Consider the following 22,856-nt stretch of genomic DNA (forward strand, 5'->3'; position numbering starts at 1 on the left):
TTTGACTATGACCTCCATCATCATGTTCAGCCAGTTAGAATCCACAGGATCTCCGTCGCCACAGTCGTGGGCTCGGCCGATGACGCACCAGCCTCCCAGTGAACACACAGGTGAGGACGGAGTGGAAAAAAAGGAGAGAGAAGACGGATTAAGACAGAGGAGCGAGGGACAGGGGGAGAAAAGGGCTCGTTGACTTACGCCTCCTCCAGGGACCCTTCTGTTGTACAGGCTTGTAAACATCAAACCAGTGTGTAAATGTGAGTCACGCGTGAGCTGCATGGAAAACACGGAGCAAAAACACGGGACGGCCTTATTCCACCTGACCTCTCTTTAAACGACGCCGACAGGCAGCTTCATCCACCGGTGAGCTGGAAAACAGCGCTGGTGTCTATTTGGGGCGCGCGCTCATAAAAAGCAGTGGGATCGTGGGTCTTGATCAATTATGTCAAAGCGCTCGCGTCTGTGGTGCAGATCTGAGGGGTCGTGAGGCAAACGAAACGGATCGCGGCCCACATGCCGGCGGGTGATGGGAGTGTAAATGGCAAATGGAAATTGTTTTTCCATGAGCTGATAAGACTCCGTTTTTAATTTACAGATGCAGTCAGAATTATTCAGCCCCCCACGGCCGCCTTAATAAAGAGTCCGAGGAGAGGAAGTGGGAGGGAGTTACAAAAGTTAAGGTCACATTTCTCAAAGGAAGCAGACGCCACCATCATTACTGTTGTTCCATTACTGTTTGATAAAGAGCTTTGTTTGTTTAAGATGGAAGTATGTGTTTTAATTGGTCACACTAATAATGTGGACCCGTGTTTATGTGGCTGAACTATTCATCCGTTCACCAGCTGACTGGAGCCTTTCACCCTCTCACGCGCTCAAGCGCCGCCGCTGCGCGCGCTGACAGGAGGTCGGTCAGGTGCGAATCAGGCGCCGACAAAACGGAGGAGGAGGGGAGGGGGGAGATGGGGGGAGACGGGGGAGACGGAGACATAAAGGCGACGCCATCAGCCGCTGCTGCTTATCGCTGCCGGGTAATAAAGCGGGTGGAGGTGGAGATCTTCAACGAGAACAGAGGCGGTGAGGGTTCAGACACTCGGTGCAGAGGTGGCGGTGAAGTGGCAGCTTCATGACGTCACGAGACGAGAGCTGGGGAAAACTGTGCGTGAAAGGAAACACGTGCAGGCGGCGGCGTCTGCCTCCTAATGAGGCGCTTTGATCTCCGCCGGTTGTTTTAACTCCGACGCGGAGCGGCGACATCTGCGCAATACGCGGGATTCAGGAAAACACGCAAACAGCGCGCGTCTCCAGAAATCTCCAGGAACATCGGCGGGTTTCATCATTTATGAGCCGCCGTTCGTTTCATTCCAAACTGTTGGAATGTTACGCAATGGTGCGCCGAATTGAAAAGGATTAGTAAAAGCAGTCAAAGTAAACAGCCAGAGTGGAAGTGCTCCCTGATAATGATAGTGATTATGCAACATCGTTATATTTCCCCCGCATCCAGCTCAGTACTTCACTGAGATGCTACACTTTTAATTATACGCCGCTCCTCACTGGAAGGCGGCGAGACTCCCTGCGAGGATAACGCGGCTCGTTACGCTCGCGCTGCACTTTTCTCCGCAGCCCAGAGCCAGTTTGGCGGCGCGCGCGCGCGAGGAAAGCCGAGTCGAGGCGCCGCCGTCCAATCGCGTCGCTGACGATTTATCAGACGCGGAGCGAGCGCGATGTGACGACCGTAAAAAATCTAAACGGGAATAGTGACGCTTACGTGTGTGTTGACGTCGGTTTTCAATCAGTGTTTAGTGTTAAAGGGAAAACGTGACGGAGACTGTGTCAAAGTCACCTGGAGCCGGTTGTCATGGCAACGTCCTACAACTGTTTTCAACCTAAACAGGATGTAAACAAATCACTGAAAATCTACTAATAGGCCTAAATAATTTACTCATTAACTGTTCATCAGAGAGTCCAAACTCAGTCATCAGTGTGTTTATGCACAACACCCACATCTGACTCATATTATATATACAGTAGATTGAACTGGGAAAACGTTTTGAAAGCTGCCACTTTTAATTTAATTTAATCTTTTTATGTACGTATCAACACTGTACAAGTGGATACCAATCAAAAGTGACCTTGTTTAAAACGATATATGTGCAAAAGTCATCATTTAACACAAGTTCAGCCTTGAGCCTTAGCGTCACAGGGCACAGGAGTTGTGTGCAGTAGAAAATGAGGTATTTTATTTTGAAGTACTGGGTGGTTGGAACCCTTTGTTTGATATGAAGCTTTAGAAGCAGTCAACCAATCTGAGAAGCAAAGCACGGAGTTAAGAGCCACCGCAGCCGAGGACTGTGACGCTTATCAACTTAAAAACACGGCTGGAACGAACGCAGTCATCAGTCCAAGCTTGCCTCAATTAAAAATCCCACAAAAACTAAACCGCTAATACGATGCCACAGTCTAATGTAATTGTGGCGAGTCTCATGCAGCACTAGAGTACTCGGTTCCAGTAAGTATCAAATCCAGTTTGTTTGTTTTAGCCACACTTCTTTATAACAGTGCTTGAAAATCAATCCGTGCAATATCTCCACTTTTGTCCTCCTGTAATTCAATAGTCCACACATACACACATTGTCTGTGCCTCTCAGCCCGTCTCGCAGCCTCTTACCAATTGTCAGTGGGTATTAAAGTGGGTATTAAATCATCCAAGGGTTTGTTTGCTCCGTTTCTTTCTACATTATTTGCAAAGTAAAATTTGTTTGTGCTGAAATCCTGAGCCCCAGTCGCTGTAATCCTATTATACAGCGAGGGCTACAGCAGGTGCAGAGCCACTACTGATACTGTATTTAATGCTCGCTCCCATTTGTTGCTTCTTTTTCCTTTTTCTTTTCCGAATTTTACTTCTGTTTTTTCGTGATCTGCTGTTGCTGGGATTCTAGTTCAGGACGCATCATCGTGTCCTGATGAAGTTTAGAAATTAGATTCTCCAGACGTAGACGAAGACAGAAAAACTCTTTGATATGAAGCTCCACATGATCTCATCCTCCTGCTGCACATCAGTCATTCCATCATCACACAACGCATCCTGTCTAATGGGACAAACTCTATTTGTGATTCCCGGGTCAAAGTTCAGCCTCCCATTACCTCAGCGTCCAATCTGAGCTCCTTTGTGGGACAGAACATCCCTTTGTTTCTGGCGGCCAGCTGCTGAATCCCATCAACCTCAGCCTCACTGACAAGGAATGAGTCACCGTAACACGTTTAACCTCACAACCTCAGCCTGCGAAAGTTCAGTGAAGTAGCAGTAAGCACTTTAGTGTTTAAATTGTTCTTTAATGCCTCAAGGACGAGGCCTGGCCTCTGTGGCTGCTACTGTAGTTTGAAGCAGCGCAAGTGAAATGCTAAAACACAGCAGACGGGTTGTCGTATAGGGTGCTGTGAAAATGAGTGCTCGTCCTCCACATTGTCACCATCTACACACATGCACACACACACACTCCCTCACTTTCAACTTATTGTGTTGAGATGCAGACAATCAATAACTCAATAAAGTGTCTGAAGCTTCAGGAAAGCTGAGCCATGACGCTTAAAGACGTTTTTTCACGCGATAAAACGTGGATCTGTGCATGTTTAAAATCGTCTACACTAGTTTATATTAATAGTTGTTGCTTGTTTGCCACAGGTTATTTTGCTTTTGTTGTTTTTACTTTTTTTAAATATTTTACAATCTTGTAACAGTGTTTCTCAAGTGGTCATTAAAAAGCCCAAGTCGAAGTCATCCTTACGGCCTCCATCAGTGCAACGGCTTTTCAGCAAAACAGGAGTTTTGACATCTGCAACTTTGCATGACGCAAAACCGCTGCTCAATAGCGCCACTAGTGGTCAAACTGTGCAACACGCCTCTACTACTTCTACCGAAATCATAAACGCTTTTATGTAAAGTAGGCTTGGAGAAAACAGCGTTTAAAAATGCACTGATGCCACATATTTCTGTAGGAGTGTGTTCATCTCTGTTTCTCTCATGGGGAACTAGGAAACACTGTTGACTGTCTCGCTCACATCCATCAACACGGAATCTCTTAGAAAGTAGATTTTTTTAAACCCCTTCTCTCCATCACACCCAGGGAGATAAAGCAGCAGCAGCACTGATGCTATCGTCCTCCAAGAGCTTTTGATTTTATATCAGCATCCTATTCTGAGGAAGCATTTACTTATTGCATTACACCGGACTCGCGGCAGACGGACAATGACAGCTTGTGTTTGTTTAAGTTGCTTTGAAAAGCTGAAACCAAAACAGGAAGGAAATGGAGGGTTTCGTTTCCCTTATGCAAACAGTGATTTAAAGCATAATCCAAAGACAGAGAGAAACTCTAGGTGACATAGACGCAGGACTGAGCAGCTTTCGTCCCAAAAAACCCTGCGTGACTTCCAAGTAGCAGAAAACAAGAATCGAACCGAGCCTCGATATTATCTGCTTCTTAATTTGCTTCACCTGTTGTCTCACTTCCCACAAACAGCGCTGCCGTCTTCCTAGAGAACGGATCCAACCATGAGCTGACTGTGCTGCTATTTTTACCCATCTCATTTCATCCTGTCTATATGTTGTGTATTTTAAACCACTACTTACTGGATGAAGTTACTTCCTGATATTGGATCTCGAACAGGTCGGCTGTGAGTCCAGTGGAGTCCTGTATGATCTTTATATGTGCAAAGCATCCTCCTGTGTCACGTCCTTGGGCTTTTACTGCCTGTGAATCAAACTGCACCCTGGGTTGAAATGCAGCTTTATAATTGTAATGCACTGGTAATAAATAGTCTAAACTTAAGGGTGAACTCGCTGCTTCCTAATTCCCTCTCACTATTATTTATTCCAGTGCTCAGAATTGAGGATCATTTAACTAAAAGCAAAGGGCAACAATTCACAAAGGCTTTAAGTCTCCACTGCTTTTTGTCATTAAAAGACTTCTCTTAATCTTGCATTACTGTCCTCCTGCTGGTGACAGTGTTTCTAGTTTGAATGTGAGGCCTCGTAGAAGCTCCATGTGCGGCTGGTGGACGTGCACGATGCCCTGTGTTGAGTGAGAAATGTGGCACGTGTCCACGGCACCAGCAGCATATGTTGACTCCTAGGTCATGCTTAATCCGTGTGTGTGTGTGTGTGTGTGTGTGTGTGTGTGTGTGTGTGTGTGTGTGTGTGTGTGTGTGTGTGTGTGTGTGTGACATTCAGACTTTCATATTATTTGATAATAACAACTTTAGGGCCTGTATATCGGCTTAAAGACTTTTAATTTCAGTGTTAATAATATGTGATCATTTATTCTAAAGAGCCCCAAACCTAAAGCACATGTCTGAGTGTGATATTTATAGGCTGAAATACAACAACTTTCTCATGTGAGTAACTAGAGGAGGGTGGAATCACTGTGGGCTCCAGATCCCACCAAATAAAATGCAGCTGGTGAAGCTGGAGAAGTTGTGAGGCGAAGGAGTGAATGGCTGATTTACATTCAGCGCTCGGCTGGAAACACATCCCCAAATGAATGCTAATGCGCCTCTTTGTCTGCTGCATGTGTAAATGGGAAATTGTTAGCTGACACTTTCTTCACAGCTTTATGAAGTGGGGAAGCTGTGGCCGCGTGCTCTCGGCTCGCTGTCGCCCCTCTAAAGGTGAAGAAATCCAATTACTTCAGCATCTCCCTTTGTTTTAATCAGGTCGCATTTATCCGCCATGTTTTCTCCTTCCACTTGAGACGACCTCCCTCCTGCTGAGCTGCTCGGCGCTTTCAGGTTAACAGGTATAAACTGAGCCTCACCAGGAAATTAAAGCCTTTCAAAATAAACTTCATTGAAGTACAGCGACTCCATTTTCAGCCTGCTTCTACTTCTTGTCCATTTATTTAAAAAATCATGTTGATTTTGATTTGGAACTTTTAGACTTTTAAAAGGTCGGGTCATTTTTTGTGCTGCGCTGCCATAAAGATGTAAAAGGCGTTGAAATGGTACCAGATGACGTCGCTGCGCTGCCGCCTGTCAGTCAGCGCTCGTCTAGACGCTGTCTGCACGTCTGCGCCCCTCAATCATCGCTGCGCTCCGAAATAGTCGACTCCTTTTCGTGTCTCACGAGACCGTTTTAGTGGAGGTGCATGACTGATGTGCCAGATTAAAATAGAAGCACGCTTTGATTGCGCTTCAGAGTGGAGCGCGTCGCCGTCCGTCCAACTTCATCACTGTGACACAGAACCAAGACCCAAAGTTTCACACAGGAAGCTAGACAAACACTCTCCTGCATACTACACTGGATTCTATTATATATTATATATAAGGAAGGTAACTTCAGCAAACGAACACCAAATGTTGACCTTTATTTGTTCCGTCTCGGTTTTGGATTTTGATGTGAATGCTTGAGGACCACTCTCTGTTGGTTTGCTATTGTTCCAGTGCTCTCATTTGCGGCTAAACACCAAACTTCAGGCACTCGGTGGATCTTCACACCATCACTGTCTACATTTATTATCAATCATTTACATCAAAAACCAACATGGAGCAAACAGTGTCCAAAGAAAGACGAGTGTAAGTAATAGTAACACACACACACACACACACACACACACACACACACACACACACACACACACTGAACATAATGATCTCACTGTAGTCACACGTCTGATGTATTACAGTCATTATGTAACAGGACGTAGGCATCAGAGATGATACATATGAGCTCTCGCGTCCCTTTACAAGTGGACACTGGAGAGCAAATAATTACTAGCACTACAGTGGGAATGTGCAGCGCTTTTGCCTTTTACTAAATGGAGCACGGTAAAGGGCTGAAATGATTATTTGTTACTACACCACCTGCTAGTTAATAATGGTTAATGGCTCACTTAAGCAACGCGTGCAGGTTTAAGCCCTTAAAAACATCACTTTTGAAGGTCAACATGTACGAGATGAGACTGGAATTTAATCTGCACGTCGCCGCGCTCTCCAGTGATGACTTCGTTTCATCGTTTCCAGCTCGTGGTGCTAATGAAGCGCATGGCGCTGTGGGTGCGCTGGCCATTACCGGCCCGGATGAAAGGCACTTTTCCTGAGGGGAGGCTCCGGACAGATGCTTTCTGGGATGTGAAGGGTCAGACGCGCTCGTTTCTTGGCTCGACGTCGCGGAGGCTCTCGACCGGGAGGCGTTCGTGACCAGTTACGCCGCGTCCTGGACCTCACCCTCGGCGCGCGTTAAGAGGCGACGCGACCGCTGGAATGTTAACAGAGACGAGTCATTTCCTCCCATTAAGTGCGGGAGCGCGGAAAATGTTGATTTTGAGGGACACGAAGGAGGGAGCCACATTCACAGCTGTGCTGCTGATGAGGTGAGCGCTTTGTTACTGAAGTCAGTCGTCAAAACAAGTGTTTTCCCCGGTGGTCCCAACACATCTGTGCGGCCGGACTTGACTTATAACACATTAGCAGGAAAGTACTGCAATCAGAGCTGCTCTACAACAAGATGGAAAAGAAACCCGCCATCCATTCACTCTCACATTCCTCATCAAACGCACCGGCTTTAGTCACATAATATCCTCAGAAAATCCACAGCCGATTTCAACACAAGGCAGAGATCTGAACGAGGCACGGAGAGAAACGGCCAAGTGGAACCGAAAGGCAACGCTGTGGAACGGTTGGAACTTGGATGGAGAATCATTCAGCAAATAATTTAATTAGCAATGTCTGTTTTTGAATCTGTCCCCCAGACGTCAGACACTGCTTGAGTTACTGTTTGACACACAGATAACATGACTGGTAACTAAAGGGCTCGGAACCACGTCCAGGTCCATCGGTACCAGGCCCTGATCTAAAATAATACACAAATGCCCGTTTTCTGGGCACAAACGACACAGACGATGACTGACGATAGAAAAAAAACCCTCTTCGGCTGCGAAGACGGCCAAGAAGTGACACGAAGCGATCGTCATCTGTTGAATTCAAAGCCACTATTCTGGAAGCAGATGGCTCACGCACGGCAGCCCGCTGAAGCACTCAATCACCTCATTAGACAAGTGCTTTGATCTAATGTGCCTATAATGGAACACATGGCGGACTTGTTCTGCGGCTGCATTCAGCTGCACGCGCCTGTTTTAAAACCCACACTGTTTAATTACGTACACTGCGTCCGACTCCTCCGATCCGGAGCCCGGATCAGTCGACTCGTCGGACCCGCGTGATGCAGCGCGTGCGGGCGAGAGCGTGGGTGTGACATCGAGGATTAAACTGCGTCTGGTAAGTGAATCATTTAATCCCTGGATTAGAGGCAGCTGGTTCTACAGAAAGCCGAGACCCGACTCCGGTTTAGGAGGGAAAAAGGGTAAAAAAAGAGGGGGAGATGGGTTTAAAATCGCTGCCTCTCTGCTGGATCTTCAACGCTAAGCGGGCCAGACGTGCCTGGTTAATGGAGGCTGCCATTTGTTCAATCCTGTTAAATATGGAGCACTGAGAGGGCGAAGGGCCGAGGGCCTGAAGAGGAGTCGTAACAGCGGGAGTTGATCCGAGAGGCAGCGGCGCTGGAAGGAACCCACAGAGACGCGGGCGCGATGCAGCCAGTGCAATGAGCTGCGGGAGAGCGCAGGTATGTAGCGACGGGTTCCACGATGCTGGACGCTCAGACGTGGTTCTACACAGAACCCGTGTAAACACCATGAGCCGCCCTCTGATGCCCAGCAATAAACGCTCTGCGTTTCAGACCAACCGCGCTGCCAAGAATTTGGGCAAAATCCTGCGCATTACAGTAACTGCACTAATCCGAGTTTTACCTGCTCACCAAATAAAAAAGATTAAAAACTAAAGTCAGCTGCTGCACGAGAAGGAAAAAGCTAATACTAAAAACTATTACTATGATCAAAACACACATTTTGTCATTGTTTGTGGAAATAAAGTCTTTTTCTATTACAAACAATACAACTCTAAGCAGACATTCCACGTGTCTGAGCCAATACTTGTGCAGAGAGCACTACAGAGGTGTCAGCCTCTCTGCAGCTGTCAGGGTCCTGTGCACTTCTGAGGAACATTGAACAGAATTATCCTCCGAACGGCATATTTTAAGTCCGCCGCGGAGGGGATTCGCATCGAGTGCACGCAGTAAAGAGAAGTCGGCCTGGGTTTAATGATAAACAAACTGATGGCTTTTGGAGCCAATTAGGACGTGCCCCTGTAACTGGAGTTTATTTTAACAGGCAGAAGATTCAGTGGCTCCACTCAGGCAAAAAGCCCCCAACCCTTTGAAGTCTCCTCTCTGTGGGCGGTGATGTGGCGTGGCACCGGGCCAGCGCCTGGAACACACGGGCCGAGCGCCGCCGCCCAGCGTCCCCCATAAGCCACAAAGGAGACGCACAAACACACACACGGGCGCACACGCGTGGAGGATCCGGATTTTCAGTGTCAGTGAAAAGAGTTCGTCCGATTTAACAGATGTTCCTCCTTTGTTTGCTTCTGTTTATGGGCTCATGACGTTCCTCAGCCAGCGTACAGGAATGTGTGTGCGTTCATATATGGACCCTACACGACAGCAGGCGCACAACAGTTGGCGACGGGCCTCAACGCACACACATCGCAAGCTCCCGCACTGGATTCCCGTCCCCTTGAAGCCGTGAAACATTCAAACACATGGCGAGAGCGGATTTGCGTGTGGTTTTTCCGCAGCACACGCCGACTTCACGTTACGAGGTATAATTAGCGGAGGGTGGAATGACAAGCTGTGCTGTTTAGCATTAAGGTGCAGCAGCATGCACGCATCCACAGCGCTAACCCTCCTCCCTCCCTGTGAACCTCACGCTCCGTCGTACTGGATCCTGGTGGGTTTTTATTCCAGAGGCTCTGAACACAACCTCGCGCCTTGTATGCGCTTCGCCTGTGTGATACCGCGACGCGTGTCTGACAACAAAAGCAAAACACCCCCGTACTTGTCAAACAAACTTCTACCTAACAAACCTACAAGGCTGCAAACTTCGGCTCCAGCGCGCGGAGACGCGGCGGAGCCTCCACCGAACGCTGGGATGGACCTCAAACGGGGACCAGCGGAGGAGGGGGATTTTATCTAGAAGCCCCTCCAGCTGAAGCCGCGCGGTGACGAGCAGTTACAGTGACATTCCTCCCAGGACCAGAGGAGGAAAAGGTGGGCTGCTGATGCGTGCGCCTGCGGAGAGAACATGTGCTGCTTCATTAGGAGCGAGGAGCTGCACAGAAATAAAGTCCCGCTTCAAGGTTAAAGAGCCGAGAGCTTGATTGGACCAAACGAGGCGCGGGTCAGAGTTTAACTGCAGGAACTGGACCGGGTCCTGTGGCGCATCCTGCCTCCGGACTGTCACACGCTGTGCATGTGCACGTGTGCAGCCGTGAGCCAATTTATTTGATGCCCTATCGGTTGCTGCTCCGTGGCTTCATTCCAAACGCGTCTGCTTCTCCACGGGTGTCAGGGGAATTGTGCTCCCAGCGCATGCATGTATGTTGTCAAGTCACCTCCTGTGGCTAAAGCTGTGATGCTACAGTATATGGTAATAAGAGGTTTTTCCTAGCAGACCACAGCTGAAGTGTAAAACTCACAGTCGCCGGAGAAATATCCAAGTGGTCCTTGTGTCACATTCACATAGGAGAAAAGCTATTCAAGCTCAGTGTTTGTATGTTTTGATACAAGCAACACAAAAGTTGACGCTTTGTGTGCTCGCATGAAAGAAATATGCAATTGATCCACAACAATAATAATGAAATACTCCCATATACGCTGCACATCCTAAAAAGGTGAATCATGAGGGTTTAAAGTGCAGGAGACACAAACATCCAGAGGCTGTCCAGCCTCAAAATGACCACACAGCAGCATAAATAAAAGCCTTGTCTGGTTGTGGCTCAGTGTCAGTGGCTGAAAGAAGTATAATAAGAAAAGTAAATAATAAAAGTGTATCTCGCTGTTGTCAAAGATTGCATTGGTTCTCGTCTAGTGTCCTCTACCTGGAAGCTTCTGTCCAATATCCTGATCACAGCATCCCCGATTTAAGGCTTGACCGGAAACAAACCTGATACCTTTCCCCAAAGAACATCACAAGCTCATCTAATAAGGGATGATTACTTCTTTTCACAATTTGAATGATTAAAGCAATTTTTACAATTCTCACCTTTTGCAATAATGGAAAGCACGGGCAGCTTTAATCAGCAGCTCTACATCAGGAATAATGAAATCTAAAACGCAACAGCATAAAACTGTATTACACAAAGCATGTGTGCAGGTAAACAAAAGGCCGCTAATCAATCACAGCAATAAAACTATTAATTAAGGAAACAGACATGGAAACCACAGCACCAACCAACAGCCAGCGCGCGCTGCGGCGCTTGCTTCCTACCGTCACCTTGGGCAGGAATTCCTTATCGAGTCAAATCTGCCTGACAATAGCACAAAGGATAGAGAAAGAAAGGATTGAGCCCGAGCTGGTGGAGCGGAGATGGAGGAAGCCCGATAAATGAAAGAGAAAGCCCCACAGACGTGGAATATAATGAATATGTTCCTTTATCACGCCGACGGCGTCTGATGGGGCCGCGCGATAGGAGAAAGCGAGAAGTAAGTGGAGCTGCAGTGTTTCTGTTTACCTCAGCACTGCTTCAGACAACAGAGCAGCTCTGAGCGCTTATCAACGGCACGCGGCCGCTTCCGTGACCTCACAACGCACCTTCCTTCTGATTTTAAGGCACTAAACCTGCCGCGACCTTCAGCGCCAGACCTTCCTACTTCTATCTAATGTGAACCTTCACCCTCCTTTGTGTCGCCTCGATCTATTTTTGCTAATATGAGAAGACGTACAAACTACAAAAAAGCCCATTTATGACATTCTGACACTTTTTATCACAGTTCCATCACCAAATATGCAAATTAGGCCCTTCAGGGGGATGCCTCTACTGTATTCTCTGCATGTAGATTCAGTCAGTCCTGCTCACTGGCTCTGTAATCAGGGCAATGCTTAGTGGTATAGTTTGGTCATTTTGTGCCTGTATTAATGAGCGAGTGTCAAGTCAAACATTGTGTTTTTGGCAGCTAAAGCTTCATGGGTTCACCTCTTCCTCCCACCAGCTGACTCACGGCTCGCACCAACCCCAGGGTTAAGGGTCACGACCCCGGGTCGAGCGCACGAGCAAGAGAGAAAATGAATGACATCCGAGATCCTCGTTCTCCCTCAATTTGTAAAATCCAAAATGTGTCCGTTTAAATCGCGGTAAGAAATTGCGGCAGACAGCTCAAACTCAGCCAGACAGAAACAGCTGCTGCTTTACATGGACTTGGCTTTAATGTAAATTCAATCAAAAACCCATCACTGTGCAAAACAGGAGCCGTTGGATGAGTCATCGTGAGAGACTGTGGTCTGAGGAGAAGAAATGAAGCCGCAGTAATGGATGGAAATTATTTAAGTAAGAAGCATCATAACTAGACACAGTGAGATAAACACACACATGGAGTTCAGTTAATTAAACCTAGGAACTCGACAGACACCACGTCTGTCCCTGGTTAATATTTCATTCTCCAACACAAGTTAAACGCAATTTCATCATGGCGGTGAAAGAAAAACGCCTGAGCGGACTGAGGTGAGCGTCTGGTTCTTCAGCTGGAGGCGGGAGGTGGTGCAGCCACAAACAGCCGCCGCTCCCCCCGTTACGGTGGTGAACCTTGATGTAATTTCTGCTTTACTGGAGGACAATTTACAGTATTTGGAAAAACAGTCTGATCACTAAATTACTTGTTCTTTTGTGAAGGATGTGTAATTAGCTTAATTGTCACTTAGGGAGAGACATGCAGAGAAATAACCCCTTTTGTTTGTCTCCCATGGGCTGCAGAGAGAAAAAGAACACTCCAAATACCTAATTAGCCAATGAATAATTGCTGAGCTAATAGGCACCTCAAGATACAATCTTTAATGTAACAGTCACTCTCCAGATTAATGTGCTTGTGTTTTGTGCTGTGGGACGAAGTGACTCAGCTGTCTGTAGCCAAAGCCTGATTTTTATGCCTTTAATGGTTATTGCGTCCGACTGTTTAGAATAATTATAAACATATTACTCACAGGCTCTGGCCGAACACCCAGTGGTTTCCAGGTCTGCACTTCGCCTCGCACTCGCTCCGTGGCTTCATTTGAGGAACATAAAACACTTCTTCCTGCTTCATTTTGCTTTTCCTCCCCTTTTTTTATTTGCCAAAACCTCAGCTGCCTCCGACCACGATGCCAACGTGAGCGATGGAAAGCAGTGCGCGCGCACGCACGCACACACACACACACACACACACACACACACACACACACACACACACACACACACACACACACACACACACACACACTTATTACAGTTCTGCCTGTTTCAGCAGGCGTGTGCTGTTGCTTTGGGGCTTCGTCCAGTTCACTCTGGGGGTCTCTGGACTATTTAAACTTTAACTTCTGAGCAGCTCAAGTCTAGAAACCGCCGTTAATACGAGTTGTGGTCCCTCCTTCGAGTGCCAGAGGTGACCGGAACCTTGATCTCGCCAGGGTTCTGAGGGAGCAGCGGCTCCAGTGAACGACCTCCTGCTGAGAGGCCGGATGGTCGCGGCCTCCATAAACTCAGATTTATGCAGCCGTTCGTACTGATATTTATGGAACCGTACGCTGGGACGGACGCGCAGGCGTTCAATCACTCATCGCATTCGCTGTGTTCTTCAGAACATTAAATCATTGGAGCCTTTTCTATCCTGAAGACAGCTAGTTTCAGCCGGATTGTTAGAATGTACCAAGGTCCTGTATCATCCAGTGGAACATCATGCTTCCACTCATGACATTTCCTTCCATCGCATTATGACTGAAATAGCGCCGTCCTGATGCAGCGATGGCTATTTTCGACTCCCGGTGACTCCTCACATTCTGAACACATTTTGCTCTTGTGTCCTCCCCTCTTCACCGCGTCTTCTAGCGTGACCTGTTTGTTAACATCGGCATGCGAGCCACATTTTCTTTTCAGGGTAATAACACAGGCGAAGTTGAAATTGACTGCCAGTGGTCCCTCACACCTCCGACTGCTCCTTCAATTTGAAGTTCAAAAAGTGCGGCCTCGTCAGATTTATTCGCCTATTCTCTCCCCCGCGCGCCTCCACGCGGGGTTCGACGGCAGTAAATCAAGTTCTGGATTCACGCTGTCGAACTTTATCTGGAGGCCGACGGGTCGTCAAAAGTTGCGCGGGAGTCTTTCGGCTGCCGCGTGTCGCCAATGAGGTGTCGGGCGCCGGAGCCTTGGTCCAATTGGATTCTGAGGCAAATCAGAAACTCCTCAGTGATGCTGGCAGTCCTCGCGCACACCTACAAGTCTCCTGGGAGGTTTTATGGCTAACGAGGCCGAGCTAGCATGGCGGACGGACGCGGGCGGACGCCTCCTCCGCGGGGGGCGAGGAACGCGCCCGCATCACATGTTCAGCATCCTCCGTCTGTCAGCGAACCAAGACACGTACCATCTCCCGTGTTCGAGTTCTCCCTCGCACAACATTGTTCCTGAAATAATCTCCTTGCCCTGAATACGAGTCCCATGATGCATTTCTACAGACAGAAGGTCACCCCGCTGGATGAAAGTGGGACAGCGGTGCTAAAAGTGTCCTAACGATCCGGCAGCGAGAGCAACTTCACTCGAAAAACAGCGTTCTGGTTCCGCGTTCTCGGCGGAACCGTCTCCTTTCATTCGGCACATGGCTCCACTTCTCGACCCGCAGTTATTGGAGTGCAGCGATCCCTGGTTCCGGCTTCCTCCTTCGGCCCCTTCCATCTCTGGGCCTCTGGGTTTAAAATCACAGGAGCTGTGATGTGTGGGTAAAAGAAAGCCTCCTACGTGAAGCGCAGGAGGGAAATGGAGGAGAAGCCGAAGGAGCGAAGGGACTGAAACACACACACACAGTGCGCTAATGAGTGCTACGGCGCTGCTAGCCGGCAGACCGCGTGCATGGGATGGGATTATTTCACCATTACGTCTCTCTGAACAAAAGCTGAATTATTTAAATCAACATTTTTAAACTTGCAGCGCTGTACAAGCCAAAAGCCCCTGAACCGTTGCCAGGTGAAGGTTTAATGAGAGATGAATTGGGATTCGCGCGAGCAGCTTGAACGAGTGATGTTTTTAGAGCCTTTTAGTTTGGTGCTGGAAAGTTATTACAGCGCTTTCTTTGAATAAAAAACAAAATTATTGATCCAATTAGTGCGTTCTCTTTTCCCGCCGCTTTGGCAATTTCAAACCGCGCCAAACACCTCGAAAGAGACCGGTCCGCTCATCGCATCAGAATTCATCACGGGCGCGATTTTAATTTTAAAGCATTGTCAAAATAAAGCGCTGCTCTTCAGACTATTAAGCATCAGCGTGGAAGCGGATGAGCGGTGGAGACACTGGAGCAGAAGGCGCGCAAGGCCAGATGGCATTAAAGGAAGCAACACGAAAGCGCGGGCGCGGTCGTCTTTGGGTTCTAAGAGCATTACTCAAATGAAGGAGAGCTGTGCTTCGCTAATGAATGAAGCCCCGCTCTGTACACAGTCGCTCAGGTGATTTATCAGCTGCTAAACTCGCTAAGCCGGAGGGAGGGCCCCGTGTGCTCAGGTGGTTCCTGGGGGGGGGTGCTTCTCGCAAGGAAGATGATTCTGACTCACACACACATTGTACCCACTGTGGAGGCAGAATAATGTAAACCATCATCTGATCCGATCTCTATTACAACCCGTCCCGTGGCACAGAGTGATGATCTCCGTGAGCCCCCTGGCTCCCGGGCGACATGAAATCAGTCAGCGGCCAACTAATCATGGCCGGAGCCGCTCTCGGCCCGTTTTTGATGGACTACTGCGGGAGCCGCAGTTCAAATATACTGCCCAGTTAAATTGTCTCCGCTCTCAGCGATCAAGCGGGGGAAATCTTCTGTTTCTGCGATGAATAATGAAAGGAAGCTGTTTCTCTGTTTGGAACTTCCTCCTTCGTCCTGGAGCCAACAAGGTCGAGCGAGGTCGGCTGCACTTTCTGGCTCTGAACCGACTCCTAGCTCAACGGTGGACCTTGGTATCTGCTGCTCCTGATCTCCAGAGGGAGGGACTCGCATGCCCCCCCCCCCCCCCCCCCCCACCCCAACCCCCACAGAGCGGACCGCTCCTCCCCGGAGCATCGCTAGCTTCTACAAAGGGAACCCCTTCCTCCCTCGAGGACAGAAGAATCAGCCTGAATCCCGGCTAGTCCTTCACTCAAAGAACCCACAGAACCTGTCCGGGCCCCGCGGGCGCAGCGTCCAGATCCTTCCGCATCCTTAGACGCGAGAACGAGTCAAGCCGAGTCGGGTATCTGGTTCAAAACGATAAACTTGAAAGGCGCTTTCATGTCTCTGCAGCGTTCAGGCGCGAGAAACCAACCACCATTCTGCCTTTTAACGTGAAGAGCAGAGTCGCTTCCTTCGAGGAGGCTGCGTTTTTGTGGACACGGTGACAAACTCGCGGATTCTGGCTGATAGTCGACGTGGCCCAAACCCTTGAACTGGGCCTAAGGAAATAATGTGTGCGAGTGTTCTGTCTATATGGGCTGGACCCACTCAACCCACAGAACAGAACAGAACCACATTCCTCTCGGGTTTGTGAGGGAGCCTCGTCTTCTAATCAGTCAGTCGAGGCCTCGAGTCATCAATATGTGAACACGCTTTGGCTTCGAGCCGGGCTTTCACGCGGACGGGGGGTAAAGGCTGGACTGTGTGTGTCCAGGAATGCACCAAAGCCACCGGCCTGGAGTCTAATTGTGTCTGACGTGGTAAATGGAGGAAAATCACTGCCGTAACCGCGTCCTTTAACACGATACAGCTGTGTTTGTTGGGACACGGTTCAGCCAAGAGCGCCAGAAAGTGCCAGAAAAGCGTGTTGGCCGTGTGTTGGTTGTGTGTTTGTTGTGTGTCGGTTGTTTATTTCGGTTGTGTGTCGGCTGTGTGTTGTTTAAATGTTGGTTGTGTGTCGGCTGTGTGTCGGCTGTGTGTTGTCTGTGTGTCGGTTGTGTGTCGGTTGTGTGTCGGCTGTGTGTCGGCTGTGTGTCGTTTAAATGTTGGTTGTGTGTCGGCTGTGTGTTGTTTAAATGTTGGTTGTGTGTGGGCTGTGTGTCGGTTGTGTGTGGCCTGTGTGTGGGCTGTGTGTGGGCTGTGTGTGGGCTGTGTGTGGGCTGTGTGTCAGTTGTGTGTCAGCTGAGTGTTGGTTGTTTGTCGGCTGTGTGTTGTTTAAATGTTGGTTGTGTGTGGGCTGTGTGTTGTTTAAATGTTGGTTGTGTGTGGGCTGTGTGTCGGTTGTGTGTGGCCTGTGTGTGGGCTGTGTGTGGGCTGTGTGTGGGCTGTGTGTCAGCTGAGTGTTGGTTGTTTGTCGGCTGTGTGTTGTTTAAATGTTGGTTGTGTGTGGGCTGTGTGTTGTTTAAATGTTGGTTGTGTGTGGGCTGTGTGTTGTTTAAATGTTGGTTGTGTGTGGGCTGTGTGTCGGTTGTGTGTGGCCTGTGTGTGGGCTGTGTGTGGGCTGTGTGTCAGTTGTGTGTCAGCTGAGTGTTGGTTGTTTGTCGGCTGTGTGTTGGTTGTGTGTTGGCTGTGTGTCGGCTGTGTGACGGTTGTGTGTCGGCTGTGCGTTTGCCGTTTGTCGACACCTCTTCATCGCAGCCAGTGGACTTTTACAGCTCTGACCTCTGTCCTCGGCGACATTTAAACCACGCGGTGCTGCTAGTGTTTGGTCGGTGCTCAGAGGTCGCCGCTCCGGGCTGAAGTTCTGATGCACGGGCGGGAGGGCGCTTCTGTTAATGCAATAACCTTTAGCTGTTTGTAGTGAAAAGCGAGACGAGTGCAGAGGTCCTAATAAACACTGGAAAAGCAGAGGAAACTGAGCCACAGCCAAGAAGCAACAAGCATGAGCTCATGTCACACATGTCTATGTCACACTCAAACACTGTGCATAATGTGGAATCACAGGGTTATGGTGTGCTACAGTAGCTAGCTCTCAGATTTACACACTGAGGGAAATCAAAAATGTGGAGCAGCACAAGCACCAGTTGATTCTTCATTTCAGCCTCACATGGCTTCAGTTGGCGGTTTGTAATGTGTCACATCAGTGCAAACATACAGTCAAAAGTGGACAAATGCATTAAAGCATTAAACAAGAAAATAAGCAAAGCGACTTAAAGTCATCCACTAGAGTGAAGAAAAACCCTGAGATTCCCAGGAGCAGCATCATAAACTGATTTCACCCCAAGAAGTGAAACTGGAGAAACTGCAGCCACAGTGGGAATAAAATGACGATGACCTACTAAAACTTTGCTGAATATGCTCATAAACGTGTTTATTACACACAATGTTACGCCCATAACTCCGCCACCGAATCCGCTTACAGTTTGTTTTCTGCTCGGTTTGACGAGCACACGATGAGATTCCGTGCACGTGCCCGGAGCACATACAATAAAAACAACACAACACAACAGAATTGACTGCTTTAATTAGACGTCGTAGTGAAGTTGTGACGCCAGCACAGACACAAGTACGTTCATAATCACCTGTACTGTCATTTTCTCCCGTCATGGGTTTAAACTTTATGTGGATGATGTTGTTTTTCTAGGACAGGAGGATTTTCCTTACGTCGCCTCTGCACACGCACGCGCGCGCTGGCGTTAACATTCAGAGCAAGAGCCCAGTGTTTACTCCTGGACGTTTACGAGCTCAACCAGGGCACGAGACAAAGGCTGACGGCGGTGATGTCATCACTAACAAACAAACAAACACAGGTGTGGAGGAACTTCGGCGCAGGTAAGAAAGAGAAACAAACTCACCACCCCCGTGTCCAGCTGCTCTGTAGTCAGCGGAGGCGCCGCTCCGGCCGCGGGCAGAAGACACAGGACGGGCACCAGCAGCAGCATCTCCGGGCAAATAATCCTCATCCACGCGTGGACACGCGGGGACGTCATGGTGCCCTATGACAGGCTGCTCCTGCGGGGCTCAGACACCGACCCCCACAGCCGCATCCACGGCAGCGGCCACACGCCGACGCCCGCGTGAAACGCGCCCGGACACTGTGTCTACCTCACTGTGGCGCGCGAGCGCACGAAGCACATCCAGAGCGGCGCCGGCGGAGACCCGCGGGACCACCACAGCAGTGGTTCGCCGGAAGCCCGCACCTGTAACTCCCCGCCAAAGTGCTCATGTCGAACGCCAACTGCGCGTTTGCGTCTTGTTTGGTCAAGTCCATCACAGGCTGCTTTCCCCCCCCTCCCGCGAGCGAGACGCGCGAGCTCCCCTCTCTGTCGCCGAGCGTCGAGCACTGGAGAATGAAGCAGCTGCGTGCGCTTGTGTGCGAGCACATCGGCCCCAAGCAGGCGGGAGTAACCCGTTCATCTTCCGGATGGGATCACCAAAATAAAATCCTTACTGCCGGACCTAAGGTAAACGAATTAATATGCGTTACAACCTTGGAAATATTTTATCTTCCGCCAAGCCTGTTTTACGAACTGGATATGCTCGCGTCCAGACAACCAACGTTTTCTGATTAGTGCATCCAGGTGATGACGTTTATAATATATGTGTTTGCTTCATGTCTAAAAAAATCTGAGAAAAAAAATACAAAATAAACATAACTAGTGTATTGTCACCTGTAAAAGACACAAAATATAAAAATAAAAATATAAAGACTACAATGCATTGCAACTGCTAATTGCCTGTGATTAAGATGTTCAAGATTATATTCCTCATTTTGGTATCACAGACACAAAGTAATAATGGAGAAACACACTGTACAGTATCTAAGCATTTTAAATATATGTATCCATGTCTACAAATTCATTTTTTGTCATTTGCCAACCAAATTTTCACATCGCACATTCCATCCTCGCCTCCTATTCTCGGCAAAATTTCCTCGTGCCTTTATTTTGAAATTTGTTATTTAGTCTTTCTTGAATATTTCTAAGGACTTTATTTAAACATCTGTGGTAGAATTTGAACTGGGACAGAGGCGCCTTTTATTTGATTACTTCGGTTCTCATCAGAAAGATAAAACATTTATTGTCCTGAAGAAGACACATAGTATATGATCAGCAGTGATGTTATGTAACATGATAATTAAAATCAAACCACGCATCAGTGATTTGTACCTGTTGGAAGGCTGCTATTAATTTCATTATGGAAAATGACTACTGTTTCCTGCAGAAACAACCAGTGTTGCTCATCAGTTTTAGTAGAGCTGTTTCCTGGATATGAATGCCTGACAGGGATGATTGCCATGCCCAAGGTTAAACAAGCATCATAAAAAACTCATTTAAAACAAATGAAGTCAAAGGAAGCCGAATGCCAATTAAAAGTCTAAAGTTGGAAGTGCTGAAACAACAAGCAATTACGTTTTATTCCCTGAGTTTAAAACCTATCACATCATGGCAGCTTAATGACGAGGGATCCTTCAGCTCAGGAACCAAGTTCACGCCCCCAGTATTGGAGCAACTAAGGTTGTATTTGTTGTATTTAATAGTTATATTAATATTTATTAATACAGTAGCACGTTTCTAAAACAAGAATTCAGATTTTTTTTTTTCATTTTGACAATTATCAGCTGGTTCAGGACCCCTTCATGGTCAGTCAACCAAGCAATCCACGAAAAGGCACATTCACAGCTGGGTCCCTTAGTTTTTCCAGGAGTCATTCATCACTGGCTCAAAGGAGAAAGACACGAATTATTATTTTTTGCTCATGTAGCATGCAGTTCTGCTGTCTGGGTGCTGGAGGCTTTAAACCTCAACTTCACCGCCTCCACGTCCAGTCAGACCTGATGAAAAGCCACCAAGCGGTGATAATTAATCCTTCTGAACATTTTGTCTCTCAGCATCTCTGGTGGCAAAAAAGCTGCTTTAACCACTCAGTCTGGTTTAAAATAGTGAATATGCTACAGTCGTTTGATTGTAGTTTTATTTGAGACCTGTGGTGGTTCTCTGTACATGTCACTCTGTTCCTGTCACTGAAGTTTGCATATACATAGTAATCTGAAGTCAAAGATCATAAGTCTCGTCATGTGGTTTGTGGGACTTAATTAACACAGTATTTAACGAAGGTGGCAGAACATCCAACACTTGTGACATTTCACTTGACGCTGTTATATGAACAACTCAGGCTCATATATTCTACATGGGAGGCTTGTTTCTTCTTATTAATGTTCTCTTGCAAATGCTTTTTCTAATAATATGAGTCATGGTGATTCCTAACGTCCTCATGAGAAAAGTTAATTAAGAGATTTTAACACATTTAAGACTAATAAGTACCAGGACTGAATGAAGCAGTAGCTCCACTACATGTGATTGTACATTTGTACATGTGATTTCCTGGCGTCATACGATATTTGAAAACCTCACGGGTTCAATCAACTGCGAGCAATTATTTTGTTTGCTTATTTGTTTATTTACACAGATGGAAGACAGACTTTGTGAGAAGGTTTCTCCCACGCCGCCTCTCGGCAGCGGATTCTGTTCACGTTCCGTCTGGCTCGCGAGCAAACGAAAAAATAAACATTGTTCTCATTCAGACGAGTCTTCTGGAGTCGTTTAAAATGCTGCTCGGTTTCCTGTCGTCCACACACTGAGCACGGGTCATTAAAAAATAAAACTTTTCCCCATCTATTCATCTGAGCATGCGCTGGGTAGAAAGCAGGAAACACCCCGGGGAGAAATGAGGAAAACTTTACTTCGCTCTACTCTGGGAAAGCGGTTCTGTAAAGTGGTTGCAGTGAAAACTGATCACTGATAAATGTTCCAATAAATAATGTTTTGACCAGAGTCTGTTGAGAAGCTGAGACGGAGTCACTCCAACATGTGGCGTCCTCTTATCATGAGGACTCCACCTCAAGATTTAAGGTTTAGGGTTTAAGGCCAGGAACAATGAACCAGCCGGGCATCTATTACCACAGGACTATTCCTATTCGTAACACCACGCTAACAGTGTATCATTTATCTCAACCGGTCAAGACGTCGTGATGAAACGCGAGACGAGTTCAATTAAAGGAATTGTTGAACATTTTGATCCTCGTTCCAGTGTTTGCGCCTCGTTCTTGCCAACAGTTGGATACGAAAGATCAATAGTCGCTCTCATATCTGTCCAAACAATTACTACATCTAAAGTTCCGTGGCGTTGCTAGGCAACCAAGCGAGAAGCCTCATAATAGCCGGACTATATAAAACAATATAGAACAAACAATATTTATCGGTAACTGGGGTTCAGTGTTCCAGGACTTATGGAAAATACAAGAAAAAAAAATTCAAGAACGCTTTCAAGCCATTGAACCAAAGCCAGAGTCTCGTGGTTGTGGTCACACTTTCACTCTCCTGCTTTAAATCAGCGTCTGGAGCGGCGGCAGCAGCCGCTCCTCGCTGCTTAGCTCATTGGACAGGTGTGCTCCGATTTGTGGCTTACTGTGACTCACCAGCGGCTCCACAAACAGACGGACTCCTTCTCGTCGGCCTTGAATGAGCCGCACGCGTTGACGGCTTCTGTGACAACACGTGCACCGTCCCCGATTGTGGGAGTTTTCAGTTGGAGCTGGTACTTCAGCTCAGCATCTCGGTGTGTTTCTAAACTCCTTTACAAACCTGTATTCTCTCGTGGCACCTATGAATTCTCTTTGCATCCTGTCTCAGAAACACTGAGATGCTAGTTACTGTCACACTTCATTGAAGCCAAAGGTTTATTGTTTTTCTATATGAACAGAAGAAATGTTGAGCTCCAGTGTCTGGATGTGTTTGTGTTTACTACAGAGTTAGATCATCGTTTCATTTTGATGATATTAGTTGTAGCAGCTTTCGCAAGTGAAATATTTGCGCAT

General features: G+C 47.6%; 1 protein-coding gene across 2 annotated transcripts in view; it reads right to left on the reverse strand.

Annotated features, from left to right (window-relative positions):
- mmp17a (matrix metallopeptidase 17a) overlaps nt 1–19,926 on the reverse strand; it is a 42,263-nt gene extending 22,337 nt beyond the window's left edge. The window contains exon 1 of one of the 2 annotated variants that reach the window (XM_029168836.3): nt 18,835–19,926. In XM_029168836.3, coding sequence (XP_029024669.1) covers nt 18,835–18,969 — 135 coding nt within the window. In that variant the 5' untranslated portion in view covers nt 18,970–19,926. Of the gene's footprint in view, nt 1–1,840; nt 1,860–18,834 lie in introns of those variants that run through there. The other variant, XM_055513209.1, reaches the window with a different exon arrangement.
- Between the last annotated feature and the right edge of the window lie 2,930 nt (nt 19,927–22,856).

The sequence above is a fragment of the Betta splendens genome, chromosome 12 (genome assembly GCF_900634795.4).
Source record: "Betta splendens chromosome 12, fBetSpl5.4, whole genome shotgun sequence".
NCBI lineage: Eukaryota > Metazoa > Chordata > Actinopteri > Anabantiformes > Osphronemidae > Betta > Betta splendens.